Source organism: Sitodiplosis mosellana, unplaced genomic scaffold (assembly GCF_009176505.1).
Source record: "Sitodiplosis mosellana isolate CC-2019 unplaced genomic scaffold, AAFC_SMos_1.0 Smas_scaffold_5, whole genome shotgun sequence".
Taxonomy (NCBI): Eukaryota; Metazoa; Arthropoda; class Insecta; order Diptera; family Cecidomyiidae; genus Sitodiplosis; species Sitodiplosis mosellana.
Window position 1 is genome coordinate 4,451,704 of NW_022595248.1, and position 15,846 is coordinate 4,467,549.

Below are 15,846 nucleotides of genomic sequence, written 5' to 3' on the forward strand. Positions count from 1 at the left end.
GTTGCCATTCCAATAAATGCCGAACAATGTATGCTCCATCAAATTCCATTCGCATAGAATCCAAAATATTTATAGAAATGATTATCGTTACTAAAACTGATAACGGCGTCGAAATGTTAATGGAACGAGGGCAGGCAGGCGTCACACCGTTGCCATTCAGTGAATTAAATATGTAAACCATTAAATTGGCTACAATAATTTGGTTTGATACGGTGCCTTTTTCTACGTGGCATCGCATTTGAGCGCGTACATTTATTTTCACATTATTTTATTATTTAATACATGAAGCGATATTAACATTTTTTCGTATGTTTGCCAACGAAATGGGCTGAAACATGCTCAAAGATACAAATCTAAAAACAACACAGTTAATTGTATCAAGTACATTGCAATGTAAGCATTTTGAGTGCTTTTCTGTTCATTTTCTCTCGTTCTGTTTTCTTGATTTCTCGTCCACAGAATGTGTGTGCGTAGGCCCAGCTAGACCAAATGGAATTGGTATTTTATGATCTTGTTCAAGTGAATATCTTCTAGAGAGCATAATTGTTTAACCATTAGTTTTTCGAGAGATCCACATGAATTTAATTTATCCATTTTCAAGTGGTGGTCGTTGTCGTCATTGGTTCATTTTCGAAAATTTCTCGAGAATATCTGGGTCGGTTTTCGCAATAACAAGTTGAAGCTGACTGAATCCATTGTAATAGTATTCCAAAATTGGTTAACGTTTGTGCGTAGCAGCAATAAACTTAGAGAGCCTTAATTTTGGCAAAGTCTGTCGTCGAAGTCGTTTGCAGTGTGTATGTCTCAGTGTGAGGCTTTTGTTGGTAGTTTCACAACTTCAAGTATGTCTGCACAGTTTGTGTTTTGTTGTTTCAAGTGCCAAAATCGGCTCGTTTCTCATATCTTCACTCTCTCTCTCTCTCCATCACTCGCTCAGGCTCCAATTGAAATGTCAATGTTGGAACAACAATTGTTGCCATTCATCGTTTGTGCCAAGTGCCAGGCACAATATTTGCCCTATCAAATTTACATTTGGAAACGCACAATGATTCAATGCACACACACACAAATACATACACCACAGACCCTCATGTGTGCCACACTCGGCATATTTCTGAATTTTAACCAAAAACTCAACGCACATGTAATCACCCGAAATTTATCCGTTCGCCTCTGCCTCTCATACACTCATCTGTTTGGTACACTCGCCAAACATAAATGCGTACCCGTGAACAGAGCAACTTTTAAAAAACTTAGTTTTGCCAAAGAAGGAATAAAATGACGAAGAGAACGAAAAAAAAAATTGATTTTCAAAACACTTTTGAACTTGATCGTCGCTAAGGTATATTAAGAGCGCCCCTCTTTTTGTACACACACATACTCTCGCATTCCCTTTCCGCTTAAATGCGAAAACTTTTGCAACTTTTCTGTGTTCACAGTTGACAGCGATTGCCAGCTCTACCAGCAGACTTGAATCATTTTCATATATAATACACGCATGTATGCTCCGTTTATCTTTTTATGGTTGGCATGCGTAAATTTTATTCCATTGCAAGAATGCTGTTTATTTTCCTCGAATTTATTCAAATAAATTGTGTTTCGGCTTTTTTCACGCTCGAGAGATCTCTCCGCTGAATTTGTGAAGCATACACACACTGAATGCGACTGTCTGAATGCGACTGTCTGCATGGTCGAAATGATGACGACGAAGTAGGCAGAAAAATGAAGACGGTAAAAGTAAATTGAAAACATGAAGTCGAGCGAACAAGTCCTCGCTCACAATAAACTTTCTTTATGAACTGCTTTAATTTTTGCAGCCAAAATGTTGCCCAATTTCCCCAAAGCATTCGCACGTTTGCCTTCATCATCATCGCGTATTGCCGGAGTTGAATTATTAGGTATCCGTATGAATTTTCGTTGGGGAAAAAGGATATTATTGAATATTATTTAAAGTTTTGCCGGAGCGGTGTGGCGCAGTGAGTGAAAGTGTTGGCGGAAAGTTTTGCAAACTGTTATAAATTCATGTACAATATTTTCGAAACCCAATAAATTATCATTGGCAGCCACGTAATCGATAAAATTGAGAATTATAGTGACGGCTGCGACCCAAAGCAACCAAAGACAAATGTGGAGCATTGAAAATTATACTATGTAGTTTAATGAATATTCATATGCATCTGTGCTCACACCATACCATTTAATTATGTAAGACGAATATAATCGCAATTGTCGAACACTCTCTGCATGCAACGATACGAAAGAAAAAATGAACCCTTTCGTTGCTTAATCCCAGTGAAATTCCTATTTATGATAAATATTCGTCCAAAAACAATATATATTGTGCCATTTATAAACTTACCAAGATAAATACCGTTTAAATGACTTCATATGGGTGCGTTGTATTTACATTGAAATCGTAACGATTTCCTCTTACATGTGCACTATGTCATCCATTTTATTCATCGTTTGTTTGCATTCCAGTTGTGAGCATTGAGTTAAGTGTTTTATATGCAACGAATGCATTCTCTCTCTCTTTTTCTCTTTTGCCCTTTCGCTATAATCTGCGTCTATTTTTCTCTCTACATCGCTATGTCTCCTTCCCGCAAATGAGCCAAATGTGGATTTTCGCTCGTGCTGCTTCACGAAATATATGAATGTGGTGTGGTGCATGCAGTAAAATTATGTGTATGATTTATGAATTACATCATTATGGAATTTTCCCATGAAAATCTCTTTTCGCTCGCTTCGAGAGCGATTCGTTCGAAAACATTGAACGCATTTCCATGTAATTTTTAAAGTTTTCCACAAAGTTTCTGCACTTTAAAGCCAAACATATGCACACGAGCACGGATGCCAACTAAGAACAAACTAAGATGTATCCTAAAGATCATCGCACATAAATTGAGGGAATTATTGTCGCCGTCGCTTCGTTGCGATAGAATTTATTTTGGCAAAATTTGCCATTTACTTAAATCATATATCTAATATGTGTACGCTGATGCTAACGTGAGTCTAATGCAGACACGACACTTTTTATAATATCAATCAATATCGGTGGTACCTTTTCGCCACAACACTTGAGACTTTTCGTACCCTTTTATGGGGTTAAACATTTTCAATCAACTTATTGCATCGCGTTTTGACATTTTGCTATTCCCTGAGATAATTCAACAAAATTTGTCGCTGCTTGTTGTTGAACGTGTGACATTTTAACATGAGCGCAACAGCGTGAACTATCTTTGTTTTGATATTGGGTAAGGTTTTGATGTCATCTAATTATTGATTTGTAATGCTCAAGTGGGCGACAACGTGACGTTGAACCGAATTGATAAAATTTGCAACCTTTCACTCATCTCTCTGCCGTTCTCTCTCTATGCTAAATGGGTCATACGTTAGCTTAGCCAAGGCAATTTACCTAAATCCCAAACCACTTGTTCAGCCACTTTCGTCCACATTTTTCTTTTCTCGCCTACAGATCAATTCACTTTAGTTTGTATTGCTTTTTTCTCTCTCTCTCTGTGACTCGACCACTTTCTTCGGAGACGTTAAATAAGCAGTGTACAGAATAAATCGATATAAATAAAGTGGCAGGTAACAAAATTTGGTGTTGACCGCTTTCTTTTTCGGACACCTTTCCATTCGCTTCAGTTATTAATGATTTCAACAGAAAGCCAGAAAAAGGTGAGCGAAATCAAGTTTTCGCTGGAGCGCAAAAAAAACGGATATTCGCTAAGGTTTTTTTACAGATGGACAGTAAAAAAAATGTGCGATGTTCTATTTTGATATTAGGTTAAACTGAAGCTTTCAGCATTAGGGAGACAACGATGGTACCGATGCATAGGGAAAAAAAACTAAGTGGTGCCGAGTCACTAGAGCACAGATACACAGATGGATCGAAAAGAGCTGGCAAAATTACATTTAAGCCTAATGGATGGGAGCTTCGAATTGAAAACAATAAATTTACAGATTTATCTGGACTGAACCACTACCAAAAAACACCGAGCCTCTACGCACACAAATCTATATTAACTTAGAGGACGAGATTCGAATGTGAACGAAAGAGCGTGTGTGTGTGTGTTTGTATGTGTGGCAAAAGACTTGAACTGTTGGTGTTTTTTCTTGCTGCGGTCGGGTATAAAATATACTCGAGCATAGGATTTTCGTTTTTGGAAAACGAAAACCATAGGACTTTTTGGTTGAGAACAAAATAAGTGCATTCCATGAAGGGCCATACATACACGATATTCGGGATAATGAAAGGTATAGCGTGAACGGGGTTTTCACCGCCCGAGATTCGATCTCTCATTTGATTGTCTCGCTTTACTTTTTTCTTCTTTTAATTATGGCCTCATTAGTTGCATATATATCGCTTTAGCGTTTACCATTCAAACCAAGCTCTTGAAAATATTTATGTTTATTGTTGTCGACCAAATAATGTGGAAATACTTCTGTGTGGAAAAAGCATATGGCGGTGTCCCGGAGCTACAATTTACCGTTCATTGGAAAATTCTCTTGAAATCACAAATTAATTTCATTTTCGGAGTGGGGAGAAATTTAAAGAAAATTTTCTCATTAAGTTTTCAAATACAACGAGACACTTTTAAAATAATAAATCGTTCGAAACACCTTTCCGCTTTATTTATAATCGTCGTTGAATTGGCAAAACTGTAAAAGTTGAAAAGTTTATGCCATGCAATGCTGCTGCAACACACACACACACACACACATAGTCTTTATAAAGTTATTCATTTGCCAAGCACACACAAATTCACGCTCGCTCGCGGGCTCTTCCGTGCATACATACCGAACGAACAAAAATTGTAAGCATTCATCGCTGTGTGGTGAATATAGCAAAGTTATTATTATGTTTCATCATTTTCACCGAAAGTTTTGTTTTGAGTCGCGCGCGCGATTTTTTTTTTCATTTTTTCAACTTTGCTTCGTCGTTCCGACGACTTTTTTTTGTTCCGGTATAATTTTTTATTTCATTCTCTTCAAGCCACATTCCCTTGAACAAATTGAAACAATTTTCGTTCACAAATTGCGCTCGTATTGAAAGTGGTGACATCAGCAATGGCAATAATGATGACGATGGCAGTGGCAGTGGCAGCGACGACGGTAGCGGCCGCATGCATACTTAAACAGTTAGTGCAACGGCTGCGTTCAATTTGCTACAATTTGTTTTAAAATGTAGAAAATTTTCTCTCCATTACGATAATAAAATATGTATCGCAACGGGAACATTTTCACCGCGCGTATAGTGTAGTGTGTGTTTCTGTATAAATTTTTCGGCTGCACCCAAGATTTATTAAATAGCTTAAATTTTAATTAATTTAATGAATTCAAAATGTCTGTCTCTTGCTTACTCTCTCTCTCTCTCTTTCACACACACACTCTCTCTCTCTCTCTCACACACTCTCTCTCTGTAATGAGTATGTGCTTCGGTTCATATAGGTATAATTGAATACCTATTTGGAGTGTATGCGGCGGCAAAGTATTTTCGCGACTAAAATTCATATTGATGAACAAAAAAAAAATTGTTCATCACTTTTATGTTTCATTTATTTATAAAGTTGTGTGTGAGTTTGTGCGTGTCTCTCGCAACGGAACAGTAGATCGCGCCATGATGAGAACTACACTTGTTGGTACACAGTTAAAACTCGTGACCTTTCGATAAAAGCAAGCGCATAGCCTCTCTTACTCTTTCTCGCACTCACACACTCACTTTTCCGCGCTCATGCAGACTCCCCTCTCAGAGAGGGATCTCTTATTCACACACTCACCCATTACCTAGCAAAAATTAACACAATTTCGCTGTTATTATTTCAGTTGCACACCGAATATTTTTCGACGTTGTGCAATTTTGTCGCACATTAAAAGCTGCCATGAGCACGAATGCACTACACAATTCGGCGCAATGAAAGATGATCGGGTACCATGTATGTACCAGTTGAAAGCACAGGTGTGCTTAAGTATCAGCCATAAATCTTTCAATGTGTCGCTTTCCATGCACAGATTTTCGTAAGAGACTTTCGCCAATCGTAACCGAACGAGGAAAAAAAATAGAGCAAAGCTTTGATTTTACATGCATTAGGCTTTGATTGACAAAAATTTGTTTCTCTCTCGTTGAAATATGGTTTGAAATCCAGATGCATGTTGCTCTATGTGCTTAAGCTTTGAGCTTAACTGGCAGCAGCAAAATGGAATGCCTTTGCTGTTGCAACTAATATTTTTCAATCATGAGCATCTCAACCGCACCAAAGATCATGCATGAATGCACAATCAAACATTGAACAAGCGAATGGGTTTCGCTTTGGAAAATTCTATTTAAAGCTTTTGTACGCTCGGAACAAAAGAGCCGAATTAAAGAGCGAGAAATCGAATAACGGGCAAAGAAAAGCAAAATTTTCCGGTGCCGATTGTCTTAGTGCCACAAGAATCCCCACAGAAATATGCTGCATTCATGAAATGTTTAAACAACAAAAGCTATGAATATTCACAGATCAATGAACATGGAAATACGTGCGGAGAACGAAGCGCATGCAATCGTTTGCATCGCATACTCTCGAACCTGTATCGAACGAAACATTCAGTTGCTTTTTTGCTCATTCGCCGGTTCGGTTGCATATTGCGAAGCCAAAGCAAAATGCAAAGAATGCACCGAAGCCTGTCTCCACTTCATATCGATACACACTTGAGCAAATCGTACATATTCATTCGCCGAATCACAAACTTCCCGTTGAATTAATCAAGCTGATCTTCATATTCCATCGATATATATTTTCATTTCTGTGTGGAGATTTTTTGCTATCGATTTTTTTTTTAAATGCGATCCAAGGTTTGTACGTTCACTCCACGTATTGCACAGGGACCGTTTGTGCGGAATTAAATTTTGTGATGGAATCCTCTATCGCATAGCGAATTCAATTGACCAATTCACAGCATCATTGGTGAATATCACTGAGTTTTTGTGCATACCGAATGCACTTCCTTTCTCTCGCTCTTTTGCTCTTCTGATTGAAATGTAGGTAACTACAATGCAGTCTATGCACACGACAACGACGCCATCGCTTTTTGTCATTTCCCTCTATCCGTCAGCGTGTTTATTGTTAGTCGCTTTGTAACATGTGCATTGTGAATACAATATAATTGATTTCAATTATAGATAAATCCAGATGACAAACGCAATTTTGTCAGTTACACTGAACCTGTTCAAATATGCACGTTTTCCTACCAAAAATTTCCATATGAAAATTGAAATATGGATACAATACACGTCAGCGCTGAGCCACACCACACACACAAGCAAACACAACCAACCCAAATACTCTTTGTCGCTCCATCGTTCGTTCACTCACTGATGAGAAAGAGAGAGAGAGAGAGAGAGAGAGAGAGAGAGAGAGAGAGAGAGAGAGAGAGAGAGAGAGAGAGAAAGTGAAAAAAGTCAAGTCCATGTATAATTTAATTCGGGCTTTTCTTGCATACTCGTGCTCAGATTTTCTTTGGCAATTTCTATTATGAATTTTGGTTGGGTGCAATCATGGCGCGCACACATTCGGTTTGAGAGGAACATTAAAATTGCAAACGTGCCTCGCAAATATTTCATCATTGTGTGTGCTATTCCAATGCTGATGCTGTTGCTGCGTTTTCCATGCATTTTTATTTTCATCATCTTCTTTTGCTCCTTTTTGACAGCAAAATGCAAAGGACATTAAAAGAAGTGAAACTATTTGTGTTTCCACGGGATAACATTGTGTGTCGAAGTTTTCAATTTGGTTGTACGAGGATGTGCACTAAAAACGTGAGTGAGCACTAAAAACACACACACACACACATACAACCTTGTTTGACATTCCGATATTCGGAACACTTTGTCATTTTAACAGCCAGTCTTTGGCTGACGACGTGTCAAACGCGATGAAGATGAAGGGAACAAAAAATATCGCTTTGCGTACGAAGCACCGAAAGACTGTTCGAATGAGATAAACGTGATCTCAATTTTTCTTTGACGAATTCATCTCTCCGTTTGTGAGAGTCGTAAACGATTGCCGAGTTAGAGGTTCAACATTCAATGCACAAATGCAACGATAACACATTCATTGACAAACACACACACACACACACACACACACACACACACACACTCATCCAAAGTTGCATCTCTCGTTGGTCGTGTAATGAAGTGAAAATATATGTAACAAAATGCTGTGATTACTTTTGAAGCATCCCACCACGAACGATAGAATAATGAAGCGCATGCAAATCGCATCACTAGAATGTGAAACTGATGTTTGTGTGTGTGATTTCGTAATTCGCTGATGGCTTCGCATGTGACCTTTTCATTCCCATACCAAGATCTTCCGTGTGTGAGTATCCGGTGTGCGCTGGTATAGTCGAAGAATGTTCGAATTAAAATAGCACACATAAACCACGAAACTTGGACGAGCAAACGAGAAAAAAAAACCTCTCATCATTTAATATTTCACCGCCGGATGTGGACTCGCGATAATAAAATAAACTTCCGCGAAAAAATATGAAAAATTACGACTACGATTTTTTTTTTGTTCGTGTTGTTCGCATTTCCTGTGAAAGCTCTTGCAATTCGTATGAAAGCGCTCGCACTGTGCTATTGTTCGCTCATCAAAAAACCGAGTATGATCGATTTATTTTGAATTAATAATTTTTCCTGCATTCGAATCAGTTCGCTCGCTCTTTGTGTGCTCTCTCGTTGTGCACTGCACGTTCAATCAAATAGAAAAATGGCTGTGTGCGTGCGCTCGAGCCTGCGAATATTCTGCGAGCGCATTCGAAAATCAATCGAACGTAAACACACCAGTTCCTTTTCGACTTATAGATATTTATTTTCTCCCTCTGTGTGTGAAATTTTATGACAATGCAATCGATGTGTGAATCTGACGAATGGCAATATGAGATGCCGCATTCCTACAGAATAAAAAAAACAGAAAAAAAAACAAATTCACATTTATCAAATTTTTATTTACTGATGTTGAGGTTGTGCATTGAGCACGGAACCATTTTTTCCTACTCTCGCCTCTCTCTCTCTCTCTCTCTCTCTCTCTCTCTCTCTCTCTCTCTCTCTCTCTCTTTCTCGTTCAGTATCCGTTTTGTGTGTGGCGTGTTTTTTCCCATCGTCGATTTTTTGATTGATTGATTTTTATGCGTTGATTTGGAAAAACGAATGAAAGATTATTCTTACTGTAATTCGATCGATGCTGCGCTGCGCTGCATCCACCAACGAAGCGCACACTGTGCAAGACATTTCGCTTTCCCGAAATAACTTCTGCATTTTGATTATTGACTCACGGTAAATAAAAGTTAACTCTCTCTTCCTTGACTTACAATTTTCCATCTTCTTCATTCTTCCTTTTCTCTCGTATTATTTATTATTGGTTAGAGCAGAATGCAAGAGTAAAAGTTTTTTCTTGAACGCTTTTCGTTCAATTGTTCGAATTGATGAGCATGAGAAGACGTAGAAAATCTGTATTGATAACGATTTTCCGATTGAAAGAAGGAAAATATTTTTGATGAAGTGGATTTTCGACAAACACAAACACGGAACGAGCAAGCAAGAGTAATAGAGAGAGAAAATATGACGGAAATAAATGCACACAATATTTTTCGCATGCGATTAATCTCAAACACACTCCCATAGTAGCAACAGCCGCAGCCGCAGAAGCATCAACATTGAAGTTGTGAAATGTTGAGTTGATAATCATTGGCAAAATTCTCACGTTCCTAATGAAAAATCATATTTAAAAAGACGGAAAAAAAAGAAGGAGAAGCGAGTAACGAATCGCTTTTAAGTGTCGACGAAATGCTAGCGTATACGAACGGCGATATGGATATAAATCAAAACGGATGCGACGAAAAGCAACTCACACACATAAGGAGAGGGGCAGAGTGAGAAACCAACGGCAATGAAACGTGTTTTCATTCCAAATCAATCCAGCACAATTGCAATGGATTCTCTTTCTCGCATTCTCTTTCTCACTCGCTCACACTCTCTCAATCTTGACTGCATTTGGAATTCACAAATATTCCTCGGGCATTACACATTCCATCAATAGAATGTGATTCGGACAACACGTTTTAGATTTCGGATACAGGAAAACTTTGAACGAAAAACGAGACGTTTGAACGGAATCCGTACTACGGATATCACAGTAATGAAGTGAATCACACACCAGAATCACAATCGCAAACCATGCGAAGAAAAAAAGAAACAAGAGTTCAAATGTGTGGAATGACAATTCGGTGGATTTTGGAATGGTTATCATTTTAATTGGTACCAAGTAATGAGACATATAGCTTCGACTCTGTAAATTGACTGATATGTATGAGTGCTATCTACCTCTTCAATTCCCGTTGTCCCTTGGCGATGAAAAAGAATTTTTGTTCCGAAAACTCACTGGCTTTTGAGCTGCTACTGTAGAAATGTGTTGGCAAAAAAAGGAAAAAAAAAAACGACGACGAACCCGTGTGTTGGTCGGGGCAAAATTAAAATAAAGCGAAAATTTATGAAATAGCGAGAGCCATAATTATGATGGATTCACGTACATTTCGGTCGATGTGCTCGCCTGCTCGCACATTGCACTACACTGCGTATGCACTAAATGCATTCAATTGGTATTCCATGACATGGTTTAACATTTGAAAATAATCTCGAAGATTTTTTTCGTTCGCTCTCTCTCTCTCTCTCTCTCTCTCTCTCTACCGCAGTCGAAAAAAAAGAATAGCCCATACACACAATCTGTGTGGAAGTCGAAGCGCACGAGTGCTTAACATAAAAAGTACTGTTTAATTATGATTTTTCACCATTTTTCTTGGTCGTCGTTGTTTTTTTTTTGCTGTTCTGTTTCTGTATATGAAATGGCGATGTGTGCAAAATGAGCGAATGGATGAATTGGATTGGGTGTAAAGCAGAAGAAGACGAAGACGATGAAGAAGAAAAACAGAAATAATGTGAACTAGAAATTCGACGCTATTATGCCACTTGGCTTGATTGAATATTAAATGGTTTTCATGGTGGTGAACGCGCGCGCAGCTTGAATGTGCGGCCACTTAAATTCCGTTCACGAGTCATTTGGTACAAACGCGTTTGTTCGCTACAACCATTTTATAATGTGATTTCAGTAATTTATAATATTTATGTTCGACCATTTGGGGATGTTTTTTTCGTGTTCTGTTTCATGCTTGGAAAAATGTTCCGGGGCGTTAGAATTTCTTCTTTAATTTTCTCTTTAAAAAAGAGCGATTCTCTTTTTCGTAAAAATTCAATGTTTCTTCTCTTTTTTTCTCCGTTGCAGTGCGAACGATCGATGTACAGGCTGTTGAAGGGAATCGAATATCCTTGCCATGTCCGCTAATACCTCCGTCCAGAGATAAGGTCTACATGGTTTTGTGGTTTCGCGACGATGCCGGCATACCATTATACAGGTAAGTCTGAATTATTGCATACAATTGAAATTTTCGCATAGCCTTTTCTTGTGACTCAACCAAGAAAGAGAGCGAAGAAAAAAGCGCTTGGAATTAATTAAAGTTTCCAAGTCGATTCTCTCCACCTCAAATGCTTTAATTTCTTGCAAATAATGGAATTGTGGATAGAGGGGGAGAGAGAAGAAAAAACTCATAGCATGCACACCAATTTTCCATTCATTAGTTGGTGCTCGCTCAGTGCACTCCAAACAGCACCAACTCTGATCCATGATTTTTGATTCACAAAACAATATCCATCCAATTGCAGAAATTTTCTACTGGAATGTTATTAAATCGACGTTCTCATTTTATTTCGCATTGTTCAGAAGCGCTTCAGATTGCAGCACATTGGAGAATCGAAACAAAACAGTTGAGAAGAGAAAAAAAAACAAGGGCAAATGTACAGAGAGGCTAAATGTGTGTGTGTGTGTGTACTTATTACGGTATAATTGCTGGTGAAGTGAAAAAAAACGCCAAAGTTACAATTAGTGTAAATGCGAATACAGAAACGAGCACAAATAAAACGGCATAAAACTGCAAACACATACACCCAATCTCAAAAGGAACGAACGAAAAAAAACAACAACAATAGAAATGAAGAAAAACTGTGTGAGCAAAAACAACGCACAGGAACACAATTCTGTAATGAAACATCTAGATACACAACAATAAACGAATAAAGCGTAAGCGGCAAACACTACAAATAGGGGAAAAAAGTAGCGGTGGCAACGGTAACAAACAACAGCCATCAAGAAGTACCGTAAAATTGACAATTTTTCGCATTGTTCACGTTTTATTTAATAGTTTTTCGAACAAATACTTTCGTGCAAAACGATTTGCTGTTTTTTCTCAGCATAATTTCTCTCTCTTTCTCTCTCACTCTTCTTCCTAATGTTGGCCGTGTGCTCTGTTCCGATCCGTTGCTCGTTCGGTTCGTTCGTTGGGTTCACATCGCTTAGCGATTTTCCCCATGATTGCGGCCCCAACATTTGGTTACACGTTTCCCATTCCACCCATTTTGGTGGGTGCTTGACAATTTTTGCTATTGTTTTTCTAGTTTCCTTGTGGCTGCTTGATGTTCGGCGGTTTTTATTTCTGTTCAAAATTGGAACTTCCAATTGCGTCGCACTTGCTCGCTCCCTTTCTGTGTGTATTTGTTTTTTGCTCTCTGCTCAACGCAATGAAGCTAAATGTCTCGGTAATTCAGTAATGTTTTTCTCTCACTCTTTTCTATCCGCTCGATCGTTCTCCTCTTCGTTGTGCTGCTTTGCTCAATCTCTCTTTGCTTCGCTGAAAATTGCTCGGTTCGGTTCGTGTGCACGCGCCAAGGTATTTTTATTACTCCACATTGTGTTGTCCTATAGTCTACAACATTTTTATTTGCTTTATTGGATTGTTACTGTTTTGACGCTGAATGATGTTGTTGTGCTATGCCGTTAGCGTTGTTTTTTCCAGCTCGACAAGACTCACTTACTCGCCTCTGCTCTCATGCTCTCGCCTTCTCCCTCGCACACACACACACACACACAGAGAGAGAGAGAGACGCTCACAACCAGCCATTCGCTTTCGAATGAGCCACTCAATGACGATTGCACTTCTATACTATGAATGGCTACATTCCATTCAGTTCCGAGTTGTAGATGAAATGTAAATGGCAAATGTTCACTTCTATTGTTATGTTAATTTAATCAACCTGCCCATCACACTGCTCGATGCTATGCTCTACAATGACAAATTAACTTTTGATTACGCTCCTTTACTTTTATTACCTTCTCGCGCTTGGCTCTAGCTGGTGCGCGCGTGCGAGTTTCACGAACATTGCAAGCGGGAAACCATCACATCGAAAATCCAAATGAGACAAAACATTTTGTGAGTCGTAAATCGCGAGAGCTCTGCGGCAGGGAAAAAAGAAGAAAGACGACGATTGAGAATACGCCGGTCGTTATTTCATTGATTGTCAATCGTTGTACACAGCCATAAAATTTCACTGTGAAACGAATAAATTCCGCCTTTCATTAACTGGCAACCCATCAACAAATGACATTCATTTTGAAATGGAGAAACTTTTTAAATCTAATTTACCATTGAAAAAGTCATTTGCATTCGTTTTTTGTGTTAAAATTTTTTCAAATAAAACCATTTGATTTTGAGTGGTTTCAAATTCTTCTGTACACTTTTCTTTTTGTTTGCAACAGCCATTGTTATTTTAAATGTCGTAAAAATGGTGAAAAATGTGGCATTTACCACATCCAAATAAGAAGAAGGTGATGCTAAAAGCTCACTTATGTTAGATGGTTGTTTCGGACGATTCGGATGGTGATTTATTTTTGTCGCCGGTGAAGAGTCATCGGTGGTTGTAATTAAGTAAAAATCGATTATATTCACCAAGCACACATAAACTAACACCCGCACGTAAAATTAATATTGAAAGACGAGCCGACTGAAAAGGAAAAGTGCATAATTCACTGTGAGCGTTGGTTGGCGGTAATGAAGCTGGTTGCTTGCCCACGCGCTCGTTGGTACAGTAACGTGCATTAGACGTGGAGTTATTTTGATTTATTCGCTTGTTTTTTTTTTTTAATCAGAAACGCACACGGTTGGTCCTTTGTTGACAAAACTTCCAGCCACCAGCACACTATGCATGTGCCGTTTCTTCTGAGCCAGCCAACGATGATAACGATTCGCCACGAAAAGTTTCTTTTGTGATGCCGTCGTTATTATCAGTAGGCTTTGGACAGTAAAGGACAGAAGCGGCATGGTGAGCTTATTTACACATGACACCACCACTGTCACCAGCATCATATATGCGAAACCTTGTGCTGATAGTGCATTGAATTCGCAAACGACTCAGCGGATTCTTTTTCTGTTGACGATATCACTTTCATTCGCAACAAAAGCACACACACACAAACACGAAAAATTCCTCGTATGCAAAATGAATATTTATAGCCGGTTTGGGGAGGTGGCCCATCGAAAATCAATCATAATTTGTATAGTGTCTGTGCGCTACATTGTTTGACTACACAACTCATGGCTGCTTACTGTTTACTTTTGTGCTCTCCTTTTGCAAAACTTAAACTCATAGATCATGGCAAATATCAAGCAATTGTTATTTATAGTCATTGTATCGACTTAGTTCAACATAAAACTGTTCATGTGCTTTGCATACAAAAATGAATGCGATGTTTACATTCTATAAATAAATTTGGAAAATATGAATGTGTGAGAGTGTGAGGGAGAGAGATGGTATGGTTTGTTATATGAGCTGCTAGCTATTGACCAAATTGTGTGGGTAGTTGTTTGTTATATTGCACCTTCGCAATTTCATTTCGATACAATGCTTCTGCCTCCATGGTCTTTTGTCTACCAGTTAAGTGGTCCAATCGGATAGGACAAAAAACCGACGACAAAGGTCATTGATACACAGTTCGTATAAACAAGCAGCTTTTGCTTTTGTTTTTCATGTTCGATTTCGACCAAATATGACCAAACAGTAGGACATCAAAAAAGCATCAGCAACAACAGAGAAGGAAAAAACGAAAATTCAATAAAATTAGCTTCATTCATATATTCATTTTAGTTTGAATAAATGCCAAAGTGATGTTGAGATCCGTTTGAGCTGGGCCTGTCATTGGAATGGGAACCAGTTCTGGAGTGATCCTATTTAAATGTAGAGAACCCGAATGGCGAAAACAACACCGTCAGCAACATACGAAACAGATGCAAAATTTGTTTTGCCTCCCTATCACAGTCTGTCGGATTTTGTGCTCCGTTCACTGTGCTTTCTCATCTCATCTCTCCCACCTCCTCTTCCTTCCATTCGATATTTTTGCATGAATGTATCTTCATCGTTTTTTTTTTCTTCGTTCTCTGTGGCTTCGTTTTGCTGATGTAGTTTGTGTTATGCTTGCGACTCAATCCCAATGTTTCGATGTTTTCTTTTGACTCGATTGTTTTGTTCGTTGTGTTGGTTTTTCAGTTTTGATTTCCTCTTCATTCCATTCCGGTTTGCCATTTTCGATTCTCAAACTCTGTGTCGCTCTCTGCCAAATAAATGGGTTTGTCTGTTTCGCATGGCATAGGACATGTCACGGCAGTACAAAAGCACCTTTGACCTGGCCGACACAACAAAAAATACACACCGAGTAGACAACAAAAATAAATGCAAGGTAAAATTGCAATAGAAATGGAAACGTGCACAAACACACGAATCCGTGTTCAACGAAACATTTAAAAATAACAATGCCAAAGCGAAATGAAAACAAACGACAAACACAAATAAAAGCAATACAACAAACGGTGAAATCATACGATTGCAATAGAACCAACTCACACCATACACAAAAACAC

At 38.5% G+C, this 15,846-nt stretch overlaps 2 protein-coding genes across 2 annotated transcripts in view; one reads left to right on the forward strand and one right to left on the reverse strand.

Moving 5' to 3' along the window:
• LOC129566913 (nucleolar transcription factor 1-B-like) overlaps positions 1-15,846 on the reverse strand; it is a 324,444-nt gene that overhangs the window by 189,814 nt on the left and 118,784 nt on the right. The window lies entirely within an intron of this gene.
• Positions 1-15,846, forward strand: part of LOC129566910 (nephrin-like) — a 268,706-nt gene that overhangs the window by 164,150 nt on the left and 88,710 nt on the right. The window contains exon 4 of the mRNA XM_055443300.1: positions 11,328-11,457. Coding sequence (XP_055299275.1) covers positions 11,328-11,457 — 130 coding nt within the window. The remainder of the gene's footprint in view (positions 1-11,327; positions 11,458-15,846) is intronic.